The 19,520-nt window shown below is 35.9% G+C and overlaps 1 protein-coding gene across 4 annotated transcripts in view; it reads left to right on the top strand.

The window, feature by feature from the left end:
* The window catches only part of EML1 (echinoderm microtubule associated protein like 1), a 53,196-nt gene extending 33,987 nt beyond the window's left edge, over positions 1–19,209 (top strand). For all 4 annotated transcript variants that reach the window (XM_009870061.1, XM_009870062.1, XM_009870063.1 and 1 more), the window contains 13 exons: positions 609–704; positions 1,223–1,357; positions 2,853–2,952; positions 5,071–5,225; positions 6,384–6,509; positions 6,770–6,901; positions 10,523–10,590; positions 12,158–12,246; positions 12,757–12,854; positions 12,978–13,065; positions 13,257–13,352; positions 18,145–18,275; positions 18,467–19,209. In XM_009870061.1, coding sequence (XP_009868363.1) covers positions 609–704; positions 1,223–1,357; positions 2,853–2,952; positions 5,071–5,225; positions 6,384–6,509; positions 6,770–6,901; positions 10,523–10,590; positions 12,158–12,246; positions 12,757–12,854; positions 12,978–13,065; positions 13,257–13,352; positions 18,145–18,275; positions 18,467–18,592 — 1,440 coding nt within the window. In that variant the 3' untranslated portion in view covers positions 18,593–19,209. The remainder of the gene's footprint in view (positions 1–608; positions 705–1,222; positions 1,358–2,852; positions 2,953–5,070; positions 5,226–6,383; positions 6,510–6,769; positions 6,902–10,522; positions 10,591–12,157; positions 12,247–12,756; positions 12,855–12,977; positions 13,066–13,256; positions 13,353–18,144; positions 18,276–18,466) is intronic.
* Positions 19,210–19,520: the final 311 nt, after the last annotated feature.

The following is a 19,520-nucleotide window of genomic DNA, read 5'->3' as shown; positions in this document are numbered from 1 at the left end:
AACATCTCAGTTGGAGTTCCTCATGCTGTCTTGGGATTCAAGAAGAATGGGTACCAACTGGAGAAGGTCTTGGAGATATCGTGGATGAAGAAAGGCTAAAAGGAGTTAGAGACACAAAGATTAGAAAGCCTGCCAGAAAACATAACTATAAAAAAAGACACCTGTCAGGAATAGGTTGCTTTCTAATGTCTTAATATGTTCCCTGATTTTGATCTGTTATTCCTATATGAAGAGTAAAATTGTTCCCGGTGTCTATAGCAGATATGAGAAGAACTAATTGGTTTAAATTGCAAAGAATAAAACTCTGTGTAAGTATCAGGAAAAGCTTTCTTAACAGAACAGATATGATGTGTAGTTTGCCTTTGAATTTCCATCACTGAATGTTAGAAAGAGATGCCTACCACATTCCTGACAAAGTCTTTTTGTCTACAGTTTGCAAGAGTTCTTCTAGATGCCTTTTTAGCCCTGCTTTTCAATGACCCTATAAGCTATCATATTTCATGGAGATAAATATTTTCACCTACACAGAAGTATTTATTTATTTTGAATGTGTATGTTTCTCATATTGGTTGGGTGATGCATTAATTGTTTACCGTGTTTTGCCTCAGAATGGAGGAAGTAGCCTGTGCTCTGTGGATGACTCAAACGACCACGTGCTCTCGGTGTGGGACTGGCAGAAAGAAGAAAAGCTGGCAGATGTCAAGGTGTTGCAATATTTTGTACTACTTGCTTGTATGTAGATCTGGATTTCTTGTCACAAAATGTCTTTCTATATTTAACTTCTTGTGCCTTTTCAACACTTTCACTTATAGAAGGCAAAGATCCTGAAGCACGAGAATATTTTCTCTATCTTGAGATTATCCCAATAATTTAGGATTTTTAAAATTTCTTGTTGTCATCCTAGAATTGATTTGAAAATTCTAGGCAGCAATGATAGGAGCATGTGCAGAAATGAAATATCTTAACTAATCTTTTGGGTAGCACTTCTTCTTATGTGACATGTTTTGAGGGACAGCCATTGATACTAACTTATAAAAGCATAACATCTTTTTACTTCAAAGTGTTCTACCCAAGTATTCCAGACATCTAAACAATAAATGAGTAGCTCAGAATTTTTCTTTTGTTAAGAGTATCAGTTTATCTAACTAGAGAACAGTTTCATATTGTTTTGTTTTCTTTGAATGTTAAATTTTGATACAATGTTTTTCTTTTTCCTTCCAAGTGCTCTAATGAGGCTGTATTTGCTGCAGATTTTCACCCTACTGATACAAATATAATAGTTACTTGTGGAAAATCACACCTTTATTTTTGGACACTTGAAGGGAATTCCCTTATCAAAAAGCAAGGATTATTTGAGGTAAAATAAAATATTTCCTTAGTTTTATGTTTATAGTAATGGTAGAGCCATACAGAAGTAAGGGTTAACAAGTCAATCAAAACAACTGATCATTTTTTAAACTTGAAATTTTGCAGAAACTCAGGTAACATTCATGGTATGGCACAGAGAACTTTTCCATGGGTGAAACTTCCACAATGAAGTTTTGAAATGCAATTACAAAGTAGTTCCTTTATTTTCCTATACTCGTTATGCTGTTATGCTATGCTTGCCCTCTTCCCCCCGCAAAATAAAATTACCTTAAAACTCTCTATGGTTACCTCAGGTTACAAAAAAAATAGAGGAACTGATACATGCTGGGTTGTCTTTTTTTTAATGTTATTGGAGAAAAGACTTGCAAACCTCATGAATTACACAAATATGAATATTCTTCCCTTTCCCTCTGTTCTGCTCAGATACATACACATACGTAATTCAAAATCAGTTTGAGCTGGCCACTATTTGTTAAATATAATTTTCATTTCAAGGTCCTGAATTGATTTTGTTCTTAAATACAGACTAAGGTCTACAGCAGTTACATGCACAGATGTGGAATGTTTGCAGTGACTGCAGATAACTCCAGTAGGGCCTGGTTAACTGCTTGTGGAGTCGTGGTTTGCGAGTATAGTCACAACAACTATTTTGCAACATCATTTAATGTACTTGGTGTGAAAGCAGGAGGAGATGCTAGGATAATGCAAATAAATTTTGTTACATTTTATTTCTCATTCATTTTGAACTCCTAAGCTACTCTGTGAGATTTCTGCCTTTGTTGTGGCTCTCTTATTCTTGATGGTTGTTGCAGATAGAAAAGTGTGGTGTCCCTAGGTGAGAGCAGCTCTTAGTTTGAGGGAGAAAGAGGCCACACATTGGCAGTCAACAAACTTTGTAAATAATGCCCTTACAAGATACTAACTAGTGATTTTTTTTTTTGTCCCCTTATCCATTTCACCATTTTGTTGCCATCAGTATCTTAAATGCAAGGTCTCAAAGTGATGTTTCCATTACTGAACCTTAGAATTCTTTCAAGGGATGATGTCTTAGTTCTTACACTACAGCCAAACTCTCCAGTAATGTTTTTCCTCCTAGAAAATTTGGAGTTAAAAAATACAGTGATAAAACTTGGTTGCATCTCCAACCCATTTCGAAATAGTTAAAGACTTTGGGATTATGCAGGATTTGAGGGATTTGGTTTATCTTGGAGCATTCCTGGTCTTGTGTTTAAGGTTTGCAGGCGTCGTCACTCGCTCTATTGCAACTTGTAATTAAAGGATGCGGGATTGGGACACCAACCTCAGCTGATGCATCTTTTGCCCTTGCAGAGATTAACTGTTTAGCCTGTAGGAATGTTTGACTCCTGTGTACATATTAAAGTAATAATGGAGCGCTATAAAACTAAAATAATTACTCAAATATGTATGGTTGAAATGAAGGGGTTGTGTGTTGCTCTGAGTGTGTATTTTTCACAACCATGCAGAAACAAGAGAAGCCAAAGTTTGTCCTATGTGTGACCTTTTCTGAAAATGGTGATACTATTACAGGAGACTCAAGCGGAAACATTTTGGTTTGGGGGAAAGGTAAGACAAGATTGAAGTTAATAGTGAAATTTTAATATAAAAGACTGAATTTTTACATGTCTGTAGCCTCATTTTAACAATAAATTTTGTTTATCTTGAATTCTCTCCCAAGACCAGTCTAGCAGATTATGTCTGGATTCTCCCTCTACGAGCACCTAAAGAATGTATATACCTGACTGCTAGAGCACAAAATTCTATAGAATGTGTTCCCTATGGTCAAATGTTGACTCATAGAGCTATGCCAGCGTGTATCACTTTCACTGGCATGAGAAATGACAGGAAAAGTGATTTTCCTTAATCAATGTGATAATAAAAACACTGTTAATGTAATTTATGATCTTCTATATTGTCACTATGTAGTGTTTGCAAAAATTATGCCTATTGACATACACTTTCCAAAAGACAACAAATAGCTTTATTTGTTTTCCTAGGACGTCAACCTAAAATATATGCAGGTCTAATTGAATTCTTCAGCTTTATTTCAAAAGAACAGATGGATAGGACAAACTTAAAAAGTGTTTTCTAGTAAGAAGAGGGTTTTTTTTTTGAGGCAGCAGAAGGCAATGCCTGCCGGAAGGCAAATGGCAACAACATCCTAAACGTTTACTTAGTGGGTGAGATGCCCTGCATAGGAATAAGGAGAATCCCCTGGAGGAGACCTTATTAGTAAAGGAAGAGAGAATATGGATGACAGTTGCTTTTTTATTTACTCAGTGCCTTCTCTCAAGATACTCAAAGGATATAAGACCTGGCAAACAATGTAGTGAATCAGCTACATAACTGAGCCTTACTGAGCTGTTTTTGTGGACTTTTTCGTGTAAGGACTTTCAGCCAGTTATACCCTCGTGCTTTTTGCCCAGTACGCTGCTGTTGAGAAGAGGGGTGGATCTGGTGTGTGTAACTCAGCTCCCCTTATATTTCCCTTTTCTTTTTTCAATGATAGTTTAAAGCAAGACATTTGAATGCTTTTCCCTCTAAACAGAGTTTAGAAATTGTGTAGTCCCATCTTCTCCCTGTTCTTGCCTGTTTTTTTGGACTGTCAATAGACAAGAGAGACTCTGGCAGCTGCTGGTGCAGACAGGTCTGTCTGGTGCTAATTTCTTCCTCGACTGCAAACAGCCTCTTCTACACTTCTTCCCAGGAGTGAAAGGGAATTATGTGCTGCAGGATTTCCTCACCTCTGCCCGTTCTTTTGGGTTGGACAAAATTATTGTTCTTGTTTTTCTGTCTTAGTACAGTGTACTTTCTGTGTCTTCACTATTTTTGATGCAGAGCTCTATGTTCAAGCAAAGGCTGTTTCCACCAGGTCAGAGCACCCTTGGCAAAAACTTGTCTTGATGGAAATCACTTGTAACTGACACATTACAGCCACAGATGTGGAGAGAAGCAAATGGGATTTATAAAGGAAAAAGCAGTTGTTTCTTCCTAACCTGAATCAGCCTCTCGCATGTGCTAAACAAGAAGTTAGCCATGCTGTGATGCAAAGTTCACATTTCGGCAATACAATCATCAGTAGTCATTTCTTTGTACTTCATGATAGCAACGGTTCATCAAATCTGAGAAGTTTAATGTATTGGTTTTTAAAGTATTTTCAGTCTAAGCAGGTGCTTGAACAAGCCAAGTTCATCAATAAAGTAGTATACGCTCTTCTGGAGAGTGATTCAACACCTTCCACCTGATGTTCAAAGACCTTTAGCTTAGTGAGGTTGTGGTGCAAGGTCGGAGTCTAGAGGCTGCATGATATCGTTGGAAGATAACAAGTGACTGGGTTCTGGTTTCTTTGTTCATAAGGTGTGTGATGCAACTGCAGGTCAAAATGCGATGTCAAATAGTTTAGCTTAAACCTCCACAAAAGTTTTAAATGAACCTATTTTACTTTGTATTTGAACTAGACTGAGTATATGTACTTTCAATTTTTGAGTTAGAGGGAATATCTTCTTAAGATATACTAATTTAATCTCTCCTGTGGGTCTGAGCATTTTGGGGCAACATTCCATGCCCACCAGTGTTATTGTTTAGATATAATCCTTGACAGATAGAGAAATGGATAAAAAATGGGAAAAAATGAGATTTTAAGCTGAGTATTTTAGTGGTAATATATTTGCTCCTTCTATCCAGGTACCAACAGAATAAGCCACGCAGTTCAAGGGGCACACGAGGGTGGAATATTTGCACTGTGCATGCTGCGAGATGGCACATTAGTATCAGGAGGTGGAAAAGACCGAAAGCTGATATCTTGGAATGGAAATTACCAAAAACTTCACAAAACCGAGGTGATATCACCTATCCTGAAATTGCTCTGCTACTCAAAATGAAATTTTAGCCGTCTCCTCAACAAAGCTTTAATCTTTTGTTTTTTTCTTATGGACATCTATTCTGCGGAAAGAAAATCGATGGTAAAATGTAGCATTGTTTGAGTCATCAGGTCATTCCTGTGACAGCCTATTCATTAACATAATAGATCCTTTTAAAGATCTATTTTAATTGGAAAACAAATCTTGTATTTATACTTTTTCACATTGTTATCTCCTTTCTTGGCATGTAATAAAGTGAGGTCATTTCCACTTCAGAGTATTACAATATTAAAGTGGTTTTATATTTTCTTCTTTTCCAAAACAATATGAGGATTTTTTGGGAGGTGCTTAGTACTTACATTTTTTTTCATTAATTAATTGATTAGTGTTTTTAATTGAAAAAAGTGAATTTGATTGCTATGAAGGAACTTAAAATATTAAAGCAAAATTTGTTTGGACAGGACTGTCTGACTGTTTATGTATTCAATGCACATAAGAGAACAATCATTATAAAACTCTGAGGAAGGCTTTAAACTCTAATATATATTATTAAGTGTTGCAAAATTATATATGCAACTGGAATGATATGTCTGTTTTGATAATTCAGTTTTTAACACACAATAAGGTGCAGGTTTGTTGTGCTGTCTCTGACTGTGGTGCCCTCCTTTTTCACTTATTTGTTCATACAGTGTTTTTCGTGTTATTTTAAGTTTTACATCTTCCTTTGGATGTTATGTTGGAGATTTGCTCTGATTCTTTCAGAACCTAGGCTGCAATAAAGAAACATACTTTGGGAGAAACTACGAGTGATACAAAGTCTGACACTATCTCTGAGTAGAAATGCTTAGTCTGATATCAGAGCTGCAATTAAAATATGATCAAATTAACGCAGCATGAGGGAAGTTTTTCTGTTTGTTGAAATACATAGTTTATCTATACGAATGGAGGGTTCCATAGATAAGGATAAAGACAGTTACTGAGCTGATGGAAGTGGTTATAAACTTTTGAAATTTATATATATATATTCATCCATTTCATTTCTCTATGCAACATTTCCTAAAATGCGTTTGCTAGACCATACATCTTTAAAAATAGCAACGCTTGTCTGACTTACCTGTTTATCTGTTATGATCACAGATTCCAGAGCAGTTTGGTCCCATAAGAACAGTAGCAGAGGGAAAAGGGGACGTTGTATTAATAGGAACTACTAGAAACTTCGTCCTACAAGGCACTCTATCAGGGGATTTTTTCCCAATTACCCAGGTAAGCTGTTGCCCTACAAGGGCGTTTCTAATTCTGTAATAGCAGTAAAGGTATTGCTTAAAGTTCAGTTTCATAAATATGCATCTATTTGATTTATTATTGCATTACTTTGGGCAACAAATAACATTATAATTATGCATTTATCCAAGCCAATGTATTTTTGTAATGCTTTAATATATAGTTTGATCATTTTAATCCTGTTTAAACATGTTTATTTTTGATGGTACTGTCCTTGTCAAGAAACATTTCTGCTTGTGTAGGGTCATACTGATGAGCTTTGGGGACTTGCAGTCCATTCCTCTAAACCTCAGTTCTTCACTTGTGGACATGACAAACACATTACTCTCTGGGATGCTACTACTCATCGTCCTATCTGGAACAAGATTATAGAGGTATGCGTTTATTAAACACAACTCTACTCCTCTTACATAACTTCTCAAGTAATTAATGTATTTCATAAAATTATTGATTAAAAATATATTAAAGTAGTAAGTTGAGGAAAAAAATGAGAGTCATAAAATTGGTCTCTCTGAAAATGGATGCAAAACCCTTTAAAACAAGAGTTTTAAACCCTAAGTTATATAGATCTATACAGTGTACCATATAGAAGTGTGCAGTGCTATTGACATTTGTATTTTTTTATTAGGAAGAGAACCATAAAGATAAAGCTAGGAAATATTATTTAGAAGTAGCTCTGATCAGGATTAGTACTATCCTGAGCCTAATAGAATTCAGACAGAAAAGGATTCCCTTCTCCATTTATTTTCTGTAATTAGTATTTTTACACATCCTGTTCGCAAAGAAACAAATGTGGGGGTTTTAGAATTTCACCTCCTTTCTCTAGTATGAAACTTGGTGCGTAGGTACGGAAGGAATACTGAGTGGAGGGTCTGTTTTATCCTGTACATAGGAACTCAGTTGTGCATTTGCAGACTCCTAACAGTTTTGTGCTTCCATGTAATCTTGATTGCCACATGCATCACTAGGAACTGATTTTTAGAGTAAATTTTTTAACCCGTGATCACTTTTCTAAATATTTATCCATAAAAAGACATTGTCTTATCTCCTAGAGACAGCAGTGTTGCTTTTGTCTATTTTGAGATGGCATGATCCCTTGTTTTTTTAAAGAATCTTTACATTTTGTTAAATAGGTGTGAGCATTGTTTTTTCTGAAGAAGGTGTACTGATCACACTAAATAAGTTCCTTCTCAGTCTTTCTTATCTGCCCTCTGTACAGTGAAAAAGTTCAAAAAGTACTTCAGGTAGTGGAAAACAGCACTTGGTATGGATTTATATCTAGTACAGTGTTTTGTAGATCAAATTGTAGCTGGTAACTTAGAGATGACCCTCATTTTGCTGACAAAAGTGCTTTCTGTGTGATATAGTAAATAATACTTTACTAGTTTACATGAAGTTTTGAAAATTTGAATTATGCAACTTTGTTGTCGTAAAAAGATTGTTCATTTTCAGGCTCAAAGCTGGTATTGATAACACTTACTGAATACTTACACGTCTGCACTGTGTGTATCCTGTGGCTTCAGGTTGAAGGAGTCTTAACAGAGCAGTGTTTGCTGAACTGTCTCACAGTATCCCACTCCAGTTGCATGCACTCGTTAAAGTCATGCATGATTGGTGAATGTGGATATTGGAATTTATTCTGTCTAAACAAGGTCATATGTTCCAAGATCCATATTTTTGTTGACGTGGGAAGCTTCTAAATTAATTAGAGAGGCCAAATCAACAGTTCTACTGCCCCAGATGTGGAGCTGTATTTTCACAGTTCAGTGCCTTGGCTATAAAGACAGATTAGCCTGTAATATAAGAATTTAGAAGAAATGAAAATAAAAATAGGTCTTTTAATATAAAAAATAGGATCAATAATCCTTGGCTTGACAGGCAGCAGATAACTGCATGTTCCTATTTATTTCTTTATCATTTTAAGGTTTAAGATACGTTGATGTGATTTAGATTTGAAAATAAGCTAACTCCCTTACAGCCTTTAGAAATACTTTAGATGGGCCTTAGGGGAATTGTCAAATCTTGAGAAGCACCAAATTTTCAATGTGCTTGAGAATCTCTTGAACTGTTACCAAGATGCCAAATGAAAGATAAAATAAACACTAGTGTGCACAGGCTACAAACATCAGTGATAAGGCATATTTTAAAAATCAGTAGGCAATATAAAATAAGTTTTCCAGGATCTATCTTGGTAGACTCTGTAAGAAAAAACTCCATATAACAAAAACAAACAAAAAAAACCCCTTATGCCTTTTTTCTTCTGAAATACAGCAATAGCAGTGTACTGTATTGTACTTCATGGGATATGAACACATTCAGTTGCAGCAATCCTTTACATGTGATTCAGAATAATTCAAATAATGACACTCCTGGGAACTTTTACATACACCTTTCTGGTCTTTATCGTATGTTGTTTTGTGCAGGGTTTTTTGTTTTTTTGGTTTGTTTGGGTTTGGGTTTTTTTTGTGGAGACATTACTTGATTATTTAGAAATTGTGCACTACTGGTTTTGTAGAAGTCTTATTTATAAATATCACGAAGTGGAGAGTAAAATCATTGGCACAATTTTTTATGCTTTCCTACTAGATTTTTTTGTCAGAAAAAAGTAATCCTCTAATTCAACTTCAGGTACTAATGTGATCCTTTATTCTGCTCACCGTAAAGGTGTATGTTTTTGTATACTTGCATACACTTTGAAAACACGAGGAGAATAAGTCAGCACTTCTGATGTATTTCCTATTACAGGAATGATATACTTAGGAGGGCCTACAGTCATGAAGAGAAGGTGCAAAATTTGGCACTTTCCTCTCCTGTAGTTGAAAGAAGAGAGCATTTAGAAGTTTGAGTTGATAGTGAAATATCATTAGTGGAAATAGGTATAATGTGGGCAACAAATCTATGACTTGGATAAGCTGCTATTTCAGAAATAAATTTTCTTAAGTAATCCTTAACTCAAGAAAAGGACATTGCTTTCTCTGTTTTATTTTTTTGTGTCCTCTGAAAAACAGACCTGGAGTTTAGCTGATTACAACTTAGTGAGCCACAATTAATATTTATCTGTGGTTTAGCAAATATAAAATATTCTCTAAGGAACTGTTGTTATTGAAGCATTTAAAAAACTGCCTTATTTCCCTTGATTCCTTCAAAAAGGTTGGTGACAACAGCAGCAGGACTGTTCAACTGGACTTAGATTTCTTTCTTTTCCCCTTCAAGTACACACAGCTTCTTTAAGACAAAATTTCTGTTACCAATCTTGACAATAATCTCCTTATTAACCACTTAAATTGTCCAAAATTATGTTTCATAAATCAGTGACTGATTATCTAGGGTAAATAAATCATTTCACGCTAATCTATTTTCGTCAGAGATCTATGTAAAAGCTTTTTAATGTAGTTATGAATGCAAGTTACTGCTCAGATTAAATTCACTGTTTCAACCTCTGGTTTATTCAAGAGAATATTTTAGCATTTACCATGAAATTAAATAAAATTAGCAAATTCTGGACTAAGCAGATGCTGAAGAAGGTGCTGGTGTGCATAGAAGTCACGCTTCCCCCTCCGTGCACAGGGATAGACACACCTTTGTTGAAGAAGGTACTTGAATGTCCTTTAGGCAGTAAGATAAGTGCAGTTTTGATACTTAATTCTTAGGTCAGCTCTAATTTAATAAGTTTTTTTGTTTGTGATTCGTTGAGAAGCTATCTTTGCCAACGTTAGTGTTATGAAATCGCTTGCCAAGTTATTTTTAGGTAGCGAAGAAAACAGTGACCTTGTATAGATGGAAATACTATTGGATAGTATTTCAATCAGTTCAAAATGTTTGGATTTTTTCCCCCTCAAGTTTGTATTTGAAAAAAAGCAACAACAAAGAAACAAAAAAACCTACCCAGAAGACGAGAGAGACTTGCCCTGTTCCTGAAGCAGATACTTGAACTGTGTTTTTTTTTTTCTAACTTGGACTCATTAAAAAGTGTGCTTCCTTCTGACACATTTTAGGATCCAGCACAGTCTTCAGGTTTTCATCCTTCAGCATCTGTTGTTGCAGTCGGGACACTGACCGGCAGGTGAGACGTGCAGAGCTACGCTTTGGCCACCAACAAACACTCTGTGGTTTTTCCAGCTTACATCCAAGTTCATGTTCTTGTTTGGCAGATGTGTGCATGGCATATATTCATCCCCTGCTGACTTCTGTTGAATTTCAGAATGATTTCTATTTGTATTGCCTTGGTGCCTTGAAACCCTAATCTTGCACCCGTAGTCCGTTTGCTGAGCGTTGCATGAAGATGGAGTGAGAGATGGTTTCTGCCCTGGGAGAGTAGAAGTCCAAGATCAGCAGGACGGGATGAATTTGGGCAGGGCAGGAAGCCTGGCTTAGCAGTGAGGAGCATATGTGGGAGGTGCTGTCACTGTACCAGGGGCCTAAATGTTAAACCTTTGTGTCTGTTGTGACAAAGGACAGGCTAAAGGAGTTTGGGATAATGAGTTAACTTTGTGCATGTGTACAGAGATCTCTGAGGCAGCGTAGAGGAAATCACACAGAAAAGGTTGCGAGTTGGAAAATTTAGCAAGTGATTTTTTGTCTCTACTGCTTTGACAACCAGGGGCTTCAACAAAAATTTGGCAAATGTTCCACTGTGCTAGACATGGTATAAAAATGCACATTGAGGGACTTGTTCTGTCTGAAGAGTGTAAGGCATAAATAAGACAGACAAAACAGAGGTGGAAGACAGCATCTCTGTCTACAAGGCAGGCTGAGCCCTCGGACACATGGTGAGTCAACAGCAGAGACTGGGTTTAACCTTGGCTGCCTGTGGTAGGAGGTAGGAGAGCCTTCACCATCACTTCATCCTCTCCTGTAATGTCACTTGAGGGCAGACTTTGTTGTGAGTATTGAAAACAGTTTCACTTAGCTGAAGACATACAGGATGCTTGTAGGTTATGAGCCAAGATTATTTCACAGTGTATATCATTCTAAAATAAAGGATTTACTTTAGTTACTGAATTTACTTGATTTGCTGAATAAAATAAATCAAAAGGAGAAGCTTTGAGAGGATGCTTTACTTTGTCTTTAATAATTTGGTGCACATTGAAATGCAAACTTTTATTTCTGTCCTTTCTACATGTTCACACAAATTAAATTTTGGTCCGTTAAGATTAACCACTTATATTAAATTTATTTAAAAATACTAAAATAATAACTTAAAAATAATTAAGATAATCTTTCTTTCAAAAGAGAATGGTTCTGATTCTTGCTGGTGTTTTCCTTTGCTCTTGGATTTAGTGTAGGCATCAGTTCAAACATCAGCATAGCCTAGACAAGGGTCATTAAAGAAGAAAGGGTCATTATATGTAATGCTTACTTTTTTCTAATGCATGACACATAGTAAACCAGACTAAAATCTGAAGATTGATATCAGGGTCAATGTCTGATCATTTTTCTGGTTAAGAAACAGGGGAAAGAAACTCTCCTTGTGTTAAAATAAAAATAAACTAAGCTGAGTAGCAGTTGCTGTTTTTCTTTTCTTGGTGTAAAACTTATGCTATTTTGACAGAAGAAAAGTTGGTCAAGATTACAGTAGATTTAAATTCCTTATGGAATCATTTATTGGCCTCTTTCTGTATTTACAACAGGTGGTTTGTGTTTGACACAGAAACAAAAGATTTAGTCACTGTACACACAGATGGGAACGAACAGCTGTCTGTGATGCGTTACTCACCAGGTTTGAGAGCGGTTATTTACTGGTTTGAAAAAAGTGTTGATTTTTTAAATTGAATTTGGGATTGGTTTGCTTTAAAATAATTCCCCATTTGCCATACTGAAGTTGAAGATAAATATACCCTGAAACATTAGCAGCGCTGAATGGGTGGTGTCTTAAGCTCTAGTTTTCTTTTTCCCTCCCCAACATGCTCAGTATGGTTTCACTGGGAAGAAAAAAAAATATAACCGCACAGGTTGTTGTAATCAGATTAGCTGTGAATGGACTGTAACTGCTTCGGGAAGTGTCATGTGGTTTTAGCAGTAATATTTGCTCTATAAACTTGCTGTTTTGTAGTCTTGATACGTGCATCAAGATGCAGCTGAAAAAATTAAAAATAGAATTTTATTTTTTTATTTTTCGGCATCAAGGCCCTTAAGAATGGTTGCTGTCGTGTGTGACACACTAGCTTTTCAAATTAGCCTATGTTCTTTCTTACAGGAATAATTACACTTCACTTTTTTGTGTTTATAGATGGAAACTTCTTGGCAATAGGTTCCCATGACAACTGCATTTATATATATGGTGTAAGTGAAAATGGAAGAAAGTACACTAGGATTGGCAAATGTTCAGTAAGTACCTTTTTTCTCCTGGTTCAATATTAACAACTTAAGTACATTCTGTAGCCCTGTATTAATACTGTCACGTTGAGAGATGCTGTTAGTGCAGTTAATACAATATTTTTCTCTTTGTAGGGTCATTCCAGCTTCATTACTCATCTGGATTGGTCTGTTAATTCACAATATCTTGTGTCTAATTCAGGAGACTATGAAATCTTATACTGTGAGTAAGAATTATAAATAGTTCTTTTGTGCAAAGTTCAGATAGTCTAATAGAGATTTAAAGTTTAAATGAGACCATGTAAATGCCAAGTTAGACCATATGTTTTAATTCATCTGGTGCAATCAAAAGTCTATACAATTTGAGAATTAAAAATGTTATCATCATGTGGTTTTGGTTTTTTTCTTTTGTAGGGATCCCCTCTGCTTGTAAACAAGTTGTGAGTGTTGAAACAACTAGAGATATAGAATGGGCCACTTACACCTGTACTTTAGGATTCCATGTGTTTGGTAAGTAGATTTTCTCTTACAAGCTCTTAGCATTCTTTTTATTAACAAACACTCAGATTGCCAAGCTTTTCTTATGAAACATGACTATTCATATTTCAGGAAAAAATACAGAACTTCTGTTACACCATTTTTATTACAATCTGTCCTCTTATTTCAATCCAGAAAGACTCTGATTTAATATTCTTGCTAGCTTTAAGTATAAGTATTAAATTACAACATAAGTGGGAGACAAGAAAGAAATCACACACTGCCCTTTCTGTCTATGCTAGAGCTGCTTCTCATAATTTTTAATTTAAAGTACTAGTTCTATGAAATTATCATTTAGTTAGGCATCTACTTGGCCAAATCCCCTTGCTAAAACCAGCTTCATTTGCATTGGTTACTGTGCAAACATAAAATGGGTAACAGTCGCTGATATTAAGTACTTATAATGTGTTTGATACAATATATAGCAATTAAATTAGATGAAAGGAATGCAAGAGAGAAGAAAGATGTAACAAAATCAGGATGGTTTGTTTCCATAGGACTTCTCTTGTGCCAGCTTTGAAGAAGCAGCTTTCCCTGGAATGCTCTGAAGCTTTGTACTCATTCCACAACACATGCAGGACTAGACAGATTGTTACAAAGCTGAGTACAAGAAGCTTCAAATTCTTGAGTCCTCAAGAAAAAATAAGAAGCCGTGGTAGAATTTCAGAGAAGAGTCTGATTTAGTATAAGCAATAGTCAAGGAAGATTTTTCACCCATGTTTCATGTAGAATTGAAGCACTGATGTGTTTGAAGACAGCCAGAAAGGACGTGATTTTAGAGCCTAAAGATGGGATGGCAGTAGCAGTATGCTGGGAAGACATATCCAAATTTTGTATAATTTAACTGACAAGCAGTGCTTGGGTATCACTACAACATGCAGAGTTGGTAAGAGGAGGAAACTCAAGAAGACTGGCTGTCTGTTGACATGATGTGCTTCTCATATGAGGGATGAAGGACCGTATAGAACAATTAACGTATTCCTGGGATTTGAGTACACCTGACACACAGTTACAGAGCTGCACATTCTTTGCATTTAGCATCGCAGATTCAGATATTCTGAGATGCTAAATACTTTGAGTATTCCTTTATAATTTGAATTTATGCAGAACAGAGTGCTATCAAAATCTAGAGCTGCTTTTGGTGTATAGAGAATCACAGGAGAGGAGCGTCACACCTCAGAAGAGGTGACCGTAAGAATGTTCATCAAATGAAGGGAATATTACAGGAAAAGGATATAACTTATAAAGGATACACAATGCACAAGGAGAGCACATGATGTCATATATATTGAGAATTTGTAGCTATACACTTAAGTTCAGATTGGAAAGTTACAAAGTTAATGCATAATAATTTTAGATGAAAAAAGGAATTTTAATGGTGACAGTGTTATACTGTTGCCCAATCTTCCCTAGAGATCAAATGAATGGCATTTTTTTAATAGCTAGGAGAATGTCAAATCACAGGAATTACTGAGCATATGATATTTGAACTATTCAGGTGTCTTTTGGGAAAGGAATTGCAGTACAGTGGCTAACCAGCAAGTTCTCAAAATTCTTCTGATACAAAAAATAGATAAGCACCTAGAGGGGATTTTCTTACAGATTTGATTCTGGGGAGTTGCAAAGAACTTGCTGAAAATGTGAATGTAGGAATGACTGTGGAATTAGGGAGGTGTGATCCTTAGTATAGGAAGGAAGAAGAACACCACAATGAAAATAATGGACTTCAGGGAGGCAAAGTGCAAAAAATCCAAAGCCCTGTTAGAAAAGATCTGAGGTTGGAGAAAAGGTGAGATGTAGTAGATCCTTAGGTGACACGCAGCCCACAAACTCAGCCAACCCAGAGGAAAGATAGAAGTGGCAGGAAACCACAAATTTGGTTAAACTGTTGTTGTCCTCTCCTACAAGGAAGGGGAATGTAGAAGGTAGAAGCTATTGGAGGATTGAGGAGACACATAAACAAAGCCTCAATGTAAATGCATACTTGTGACAAGCACAGAAATAACAGAAGGGCCAGTGACAATATTGATCTGCTGTGAGGAAAGGACAGGTGACACTGCTAGGCTGAAGTGTTAAAAAAACCGTCACTTTTTTTTTCTTTTTTAGTATATCTTTATTAGAAGATTTACTACAATCTGACGGCTAAGCCAGTAATGAAAGGAGAGTGGAAAGTACAAGTCAAATATTTTCAAAGTATCTGAGTGTGATGAAACTTGTATCTGTAAAAACAACAGGTTAACATAATCTTGAGATGATCATCAGTTATTTTTAGGACCTCACAGAGAACAGGCAAGGTACTGGAAAAATGAAGAATGAGTGCAGTATCTGTGGAGCCTATATGGAGAGGATAAAATGTAAAGTTAGTGGCTAGAAAGAAGCTCGTAAATTGTAGATTGGAAGCCAGCACTCACAGATCAAGATAGCCAATGCAAGGGAGATATGAACATTGATCTGGACACCCATCTTGAAGCATGGGAACAGATTAGTCAGCTTGGAAACTCTTAGAGATGCTTCAGCTGAAAATTAAGAGCGTGCAAAGAAGTGTGTTCAAGGGACGATATTTTAATGATTCAAACACATGTAATTGTGAAGGACTAAAGTCTTAAAACATTTACTTATCTGAATGCACTTGCAAGGACCATGTTGTGCTGCATATATGACCATGGCATAAGTTCATATCACATGCCAAGTTTTGGAAAAAATAGTATTTGAGGTGAACAACAGGAACAGAAAAAGTCTAAGATGCTGTGCGAAGCTTGACATCATTACCCACACAGCAGAGCTCTGGCTGGGTTCAGAACTGACTAGAAGACTGTACATTAAAGATTATATTTGCTTGAATATATTATTAGTGTTAGATGATAAAACAGCATGTATAATTTGTAGGTGGCACAAAGCTGCAGAATTAACAATTGTGCTGAGAACGAATGGTATGAATAAAGGAGGCAAATCCTTAGAGACAGATAGGAGGTTACACACTCGAAGAGCAGAACCCAGTTGTACAAATACAGAGTGGAGGAGAGTAGGCAAGAGAAGAGCAGATCCGTACAGAAAAATCAGATTACTCTTGCATGCAAACTGAATGTGAGTCAACAGCATTATACTGCTGTAGGAAAGGCAGATGCATTAGTGAGATGTGTAATGAAAAGAATGCCATGCAAAACCTGAAGTAATCGTCCATTTATCAGTATCTCCTTCATTCACAGCTGGAATAGCTGCTTCTGGTTTTTGCATGTTGGACCAACAGATAGTGTACTGACTAGCAAGAATAATTATCCATCTAAGTATTGTTCTGGGAGAGGTAATGAATGAATTTTAGAGAAGAGGAGAAGAAAGAAAGCATGGCCTCATTCTTCAAATGAGAGAAAGGAAATGGAGTCTTTTCACGTCTGCAGAGGATGGGGAATTTTTTTTTTTCAGCAAAGACGATTCAGTTTACATATTCAGAAAAACTGACAGTGAGGGACTGGAATAAATTTTTAAACAGCACAGAGTCTCAAAGAAAAGCCCTGATATGATGCTTTCCCCATTTCAGAGTGGCAATCTTGTTTCTTAAACCATTTCCTTTAGAGGTTATCTCCAGCTTGTCAGAGTGACCTCTTGAGAAGACTCCTGCCTCTTTTCAGTTAGCATTTGATGCTCCTACAGCCTCCTTTTTGTCAAAGGAGTTATTTAAAACGACGTTTTTTGGGTCATTTCATTCTACATGTTTGTAATTTCACAAGTAGCTGTTACTGTGTTCTCTGCACCTTCCTTTTCTTTAAGCCTCTTTTTATTGTCCCTCTAGCAAAGAGACATTTCCACACATATCAGGAGAGCCTGGGGCAGTCCACAAATCAGTGCTTTGTGTTTCATTTTACTTACAACAATTTGCAATTCTTTATAGCGACATGGAATCCCTTCTTAGTGCTTTTGCATTGCTGTACAATGATACAGACTTTATTTGGGAAGAATTACATGCAGATCGAAGTAGGTATCATTTATGTTGAGTAGGGATTAGACAAAATAAGAGTTATGAAAACCATAAAACAGACCCCACGATACTGCATACAAAAAATCAAATTTCAATAACTGGTTGGATTTTATTACAGCTACAATTTATTACAGGAAAGTATTCAGAGGCTTTAAAGATTAGTGCATAGATCTGGTCCTTGCATGGATGAGCCTACAGTTAAATTTCGAAACACCACTTTGTGCAAAACCAGCAAGGTATGTGAGGAAGGAGGAGAATTACAGTAAAACTGTAAAATTACAGCATTTAAAAAACTATGGTATGTTCAGTTTCATTTTGAGGGATCTATTATTTCCTAAATAACATTTTAAACCATATAATTTCTTGTTTCATATGTTTTAGACTTTAGTAAAATGAAGAAAGTATATTGACTCATACATAGGTACTTTTTTAGACTACATAGCATGAAGAAAGTATGTTGGCTCACACACAAGCAGAATGGAAAATAAAAGCTGTAACTTTGTTTTCTGTGAAAAAATTTTTAGACTCAGGACAATTCTCTTTTTTTCAAGTAAAAAGCATTTTGCTAACTAAAGGAAATAACGTATTTGTTTATGTGCTTCTTTTCTTATTAGGATCTGGTCTTTTGCTGGTACTGAAGTATGCATACTGACCCAGCTGCAGTTATTTTTATAGTTTTATCTTTTTTCTTTCTTTTAAACAAGTAATCCTTTATTAATATTTTAACAAAAACGGAAGTTGTCACTTTTGTTTTCATTATAGAAACCTTTAATTAGTCCTTCTGTGTTTCAGGTGTATGGCCTGAAGGTTCAGATGGAACAGATATCAACGCTGTCTGTCGATCACATGGCAGAAAACTGTTATCAACAGGGGATGATTTCGGCAAAGTACATCTTTTCTCATATCCATGTTCACAGTTTAGGGTAAGGTATTTCCAATAAATTTGTCTATATGTCTAAGGGATTGAGACTACAATTAAATTTAAAATTTAATTTAATATTAAAATACTTTAAGAAAATGATGTGATACCTTGGTTTCCTTGTCGCACAAATGTTATATTATAGCGTTATGTTTTTATGACAGTTTATATTCTCACTAATTTGGTGTTTTCTAGGCTCCAAGCCATGTGTACGGTGGACATAGTAGTCACGTAACAAATGTAGATTTTCTCTGTGAAGACACCCATCTCATCTCCACAGGCGGAAAAGATACAAGTATTATGCAGTGGCGAGTCATTTAAAGGAAACATCAGCGTGAACGTATACAATTGAGTCGACCATGCACAAAACTTATGTATAAACTGTATATTTAAAACTTAACAGTATGTTTGCAGTTTAGCCTGGTCACTGTGATTTTTGTTTAAAAAATTCTTACAAACCTCAGGAAAATTAAGCCCTGTGCTGGTTACTTTACTCAGTCTAGTGATTTTTTTTTTTCATTGTGTGTCACACCTTAAGAATGATCGTTTTCTGTTGTACAATATACAATGCAGTACAAGTTTAATATAAGAAATGTTGCTTGACAGTTTGCAATACAGTGATATCAGCGGAATGTGACTATCTTAAATGTTTTCTTTAAACACTGCTTAAATGGTCACAAAAATGCCTTTCAAAGACTGTATATATGTGCTTATTTGTTTCACTATCTACACTTTGTACTGTATATCGATTTATTTAGAAAAAATCTATGACAATGTCGAGGTACCGAATTGTTTCTGATGGAGGACGATGAATAGAGAGAGTATAAACCAAGATTTAAGATGCAAAAATTCATGTTCTAGACCTGAAAGTGTGAATGCTGGTAAATATGCATTTTCTTGGGAACAACACGCCTCGCGTGTCACCCGGTAGGAGCTGTGTTCCCTTTCAAGTGAATCAGCAGGTTATGCACCAGGGTGACCTGAGTATCTCAGCAGGGTTTACAGATGTTTATGTGGTTCAGGTATTCCATATGAGTTTAAATTAAAAAATCTTTTTACTTGTATATGAACAGTTTCTTTCTGAAAACAAAACAAAACAGCTTGGCCACAAACCCATTATCAGTTGATGTATTTAACTAATATGTATATTAATCAGCATGATGCTATATTGTACATGTATAAGATTTTAGCAGTTCATGACAAATGGTAAGGCAATCTAGCTTTACTTTTTTATGCTTATGGATATTGT

The sequence above is a fragment of the Apaloderma vittatum genome, unplaced genomic scaffold (genome assembly GCF_000703405.1).
Source record: "Apaloderma vittatum isolate BGI_N311 unplaced genomic scaffold, ASM70340v1 scaffold17715, whole genome shotgun sequence".
NCBI lineage: Eukaryota > Metazoa > Chordata > Aves > Trogoniformes > Trogonidae > Apaloderma > Apaloderma vittatum.
This window is presented reverse-complemented; position numbering and strand designations above follow the sequence as displayed.